The sequence below is a fragment of the Orycteropus afer genome, unplaced genomic scaffold, assembly GCF_000298275.1.
Source record: "Orycteropus afer afer isolate SDZICR_OR568_19922 unplaced genomic scaffold, OryAfe1.0 scaffold00085, whole genome shotgun sequence".
In the NCBI taxonomy this organism is placed as follows: Eukaryota; Metazoa; Chordata; class Mammalia; order Tubulidentata; family Orycteropodidae; genus Orycteropus; species Orycteropus afer.
This window is the reverse complement of record NW_006921672.1, coordinates 8,595,189-8,598,250: the sequence shown is the minus strand read 5'-3', so window position 1 is coordinate 8,598,250 and position 3,062 is coordinate 8,595,189. Positions and strand designations below refer to the sequence as shown.

Here is a 3,062-nt window from a genome sequence, read left to right as displayed (position 1 = left end):
CATGGCGGCGATCTTAATGAACTTCTTCAGCAGCTGGGCGCGCTTGCCGGGGGATTCGCAGAGCAGCACCTCGGTGGCCACCCAGTGCGTGACCTCGCTGCAGCGCTGCAGCAGCAGCTCCAGGTTGGCCGTCTCCCGGCGCCCGCGCTCCCCGTGGAACACGTAATCCACGAACTCCAGCTGCGCCCACGGTGGCAGAGGGGCCACCAGGGCGGCGAGTGTGTGGGTGGGAAAATGGCAGTGAGGCGGTGAGGAGGGAAAGGCAAGAGGGTGGGGGCAGAAGGGGTGGAAAGTAGAAAAGCAAGGACAGGACAGGATACAACAGAGATGGGGGAAAAAAACAATATTAACAATGCTCTACCATATATTGAACGCTGACTGGGTGCCAGGCACTTGGCTAAAGCCTTTATGGCTGATTTATCCTTAAGACAACCATCTAGTAGACATTATTATATTGTTGTTTTATTTCTTTAATAACCAAACCAAACCCACTGCCATCGAGTGGATTCTGACTCATAGCCACTCCCACTGGGTTTCCCAGGTGGTAAATCTTTATGGAAGTAGATTGCCCAGTCTTGCTTCCCTGGAATGGCTGGTGAATTTGAACTACCACCTTCTGGTTAACAGTCAGATGCCTTAGGCACTGTGCTACCAGAGCTACTTATTTCTTTAATAGCGAATATTTATTAAATATGAACCATGGGTCAAAACAAAAAACCAAACTCACTGCTATGGAGTCTATTGACTCATAACGACCCCTCCTTGGATTTCCAAGGTGATATCTCTACAGAAGTAGATTGCCCATTGCCCAGTCTTCTTTCCAAGGAGTGGTTGGTGGGTTTGAACCACCAGCTTTCTGGTTAACAGGCAAATGCCTTAGGCACTAGGCCACCAGAGCTCCCAACCATGCATCAGGTAAGTGCTAAACAGTGCTTGGGCCCTGAAGCACTCTGTTCTAGGGTTTCTGTCTTGGCCATTTTATAGCTGAGGTGACAAAGCCTTAGAGAAGGCAAGGCCAAATGGTGCCGCCCAAGGGCATGCTGTAGTGAGTGGCCGCTGGCAAGCATTCTAACCAGGTACTGTTAGGAGTCAGTTCTACTCATAGTGACCCCACGAGACAGGGTAGAACTGCCCTGGAGAGTTTTCGGAGGCTATAATCTTTATAGGAGCATATCACCAGGTTTTTCTCTTATGGAGCCACTGGGTAGGTTTGAACCACCAACCTTTCATTTAGCAGCCAACCATTTAACCCCTGCACCACTAGGGCTCCTTCTAACCAGGAACATTCTACTGCAGACTCTGCCTGCAAATGGCACACTTCTCCCTCCAGACCCCCATCCCTGCACCAGCCTCGGTCCCCACCTCGTGCACACATCGGAACAATTCCCAGTGGAAGGCAGTAAGGTGGTTGGCAACATCCTCAGGCTCCACTCGGTGGATCTCTGTGTCGCCAGGGGAGACCTGGATCTCCTCGGGGAGGGGCACCTGGTGGCAGGCAAGGGCATAGGGGCTGGGCTCTGGGTGGCTGGTGGTGTGAGGGACTGCCGCAGCCACCCGCAGCTCCCAGGCAGGCCTTGTGAAAGAGTTCTCACCAGGGCCTCGTAGCTGTCCCGGGTACAGGCAAACAGGTGGCTGTTGATGCCCAGCGTGGTGAACACACAGTCCTCAGTCGGCTGCAGGAGGACCTTCTCTGCAGGGGACAAGCTGTTCAGCTGCAGCCAGGCTCAGCCACCTGTACCAGTCCCTTCCACACACACCCAGCCACTGTTGCCACCCCATCCAAAATCTCCTAACCCCAGACTGACACATTCTAGGCTAATGGGACTCAATCTGTGCCACACGTTTGAAAATTTTCAAATTATTATTATTATTATTATTATTTTTGTATTAATAGCCTCCTTTTTACCCCCAGTTCTTTCACAGCTCTTCTCCCATTCTCTCACCCCTGTGGCACTGGAAAGGCAGGAATTTTTCTCCCGTCTTAGGGATGGACAGGTAAGGTTGAAGCTACATTGGAGGCTTTCTGCCTTTCCACAGCCACTACTCTAGAAATGAGAGGCCCCTTTTGTATCCTTAGCCTCAAAAATGTAGCATCCTTAGATGCCCAGGGAGATTAAAAGGCCAGAGCATGACCCCAAGGTGAGTGCGAGACCACACCCAGAGCAGTTCAGAAGAACTGAACCAGTGCTTCTCAAACTTTAATGTGCACAGCAGTCACCTAGGCATCTTATTAAAATGCAGATTAGGATGGGTTGGGGTCTGAGATACTACTTTGTTAACAAGCTCCCAGGAGATGCCCGTGCTGCTAGCCCCAGGACCACATTTTGAGTAGCAAGAGCCTAGAAGTCAGTCTTCACCTTGTCCCAGAGCACTGGGCTTGTCTTCTCCTGACCCCTGCCCAGCTCTTCCTGACTCTCACCTCCCGAGGAGGCCACAGCTACCAGGATGAGAGAATCCTCTCGCCCAGCGGGCTCCTCAGAGTATTGCAGTTTCTCCGTCACGGAGCCCAGAATGTCCTGCACAGATGCTGAGAGGCGGCTGCGTATGGTCACGTAAGAGTGGTCAGGCATGTAGACCCGGCAGAAGACTGGACAGAGATAGAAGGCAGATGTTCATCAGAGGGCAGAGTCATGGCACTGGCACGGTCCCCTCCAGGGCACCTCTGTTCTCCATCCCACCCCACCTCCAACCCTAAGTTGTTTGGCTCTAAAGAAGGTGCTGACCCAGTCCACACTCACTCTCATCAGAGCCCCGAAAGGCCACTCGGGTCTGCAGACAGGAGTCTATTCGGCGGAAGTGGCGGAAGAGTGGTTTCACCTGCTTGCTGGGTGGCTGGCTCTCCTCTGGGATCCTGGCATGGACATAGCTGGGTATCAGTAAGCCCTGCCAGGCACATGAAGTGCCAGGCAGGCAGCATCCAGCAGGAACATTAGAATGAGGGTCAGAGATACACCAGCACCAGGTTCAGAAGGTAGTTAATGGGATCAAAGAGAGAACAATGGGACTTATCTCTAGAATTTATAGAACACTCCAACACCTCAATAACAAAAAGACAAACAATC

The 3,062-nt window shown here is 52.1% G+C and overlaps 1 protein-coding gene across 1 annotated transcript in view; it reads right to left on the bottom strand.

Moving 5' to 3' along the window:
* RAPGEFL1 (Rap guanine nucleotide exchange factor like 1) overlaps window positions 1-3,062 on the bottom strand; it is a 16,311-nt gene that overhangs the window by 2,597 nt on the left and 10,652 nt on the right. Inside the window, exons 5-9 of the mRNA XM_042781100.1 lie at window positions 2,739-2,851; window positions 2,420-2,587; window positions 1,593-1,690; window positions 1,363-1,485; window positions 1-180 (exon numbers count right to left, since the gene is read on the bottom strand). Coding sequence (XP_042637034.1) covers window positions 1-180; window positions 1,363-1,485; window positions 1,593-1,690; window positions 2,420-2,587; window positions 2,739-2,851 — 682 coding nt within the window. The remainder of the gene's footprint in view (window positions 181-1,362; window positions 1,486-1,592; window positions 1,691-2,419; window positions 2,588-2,738; window positions 2,852-3,062) is intronic.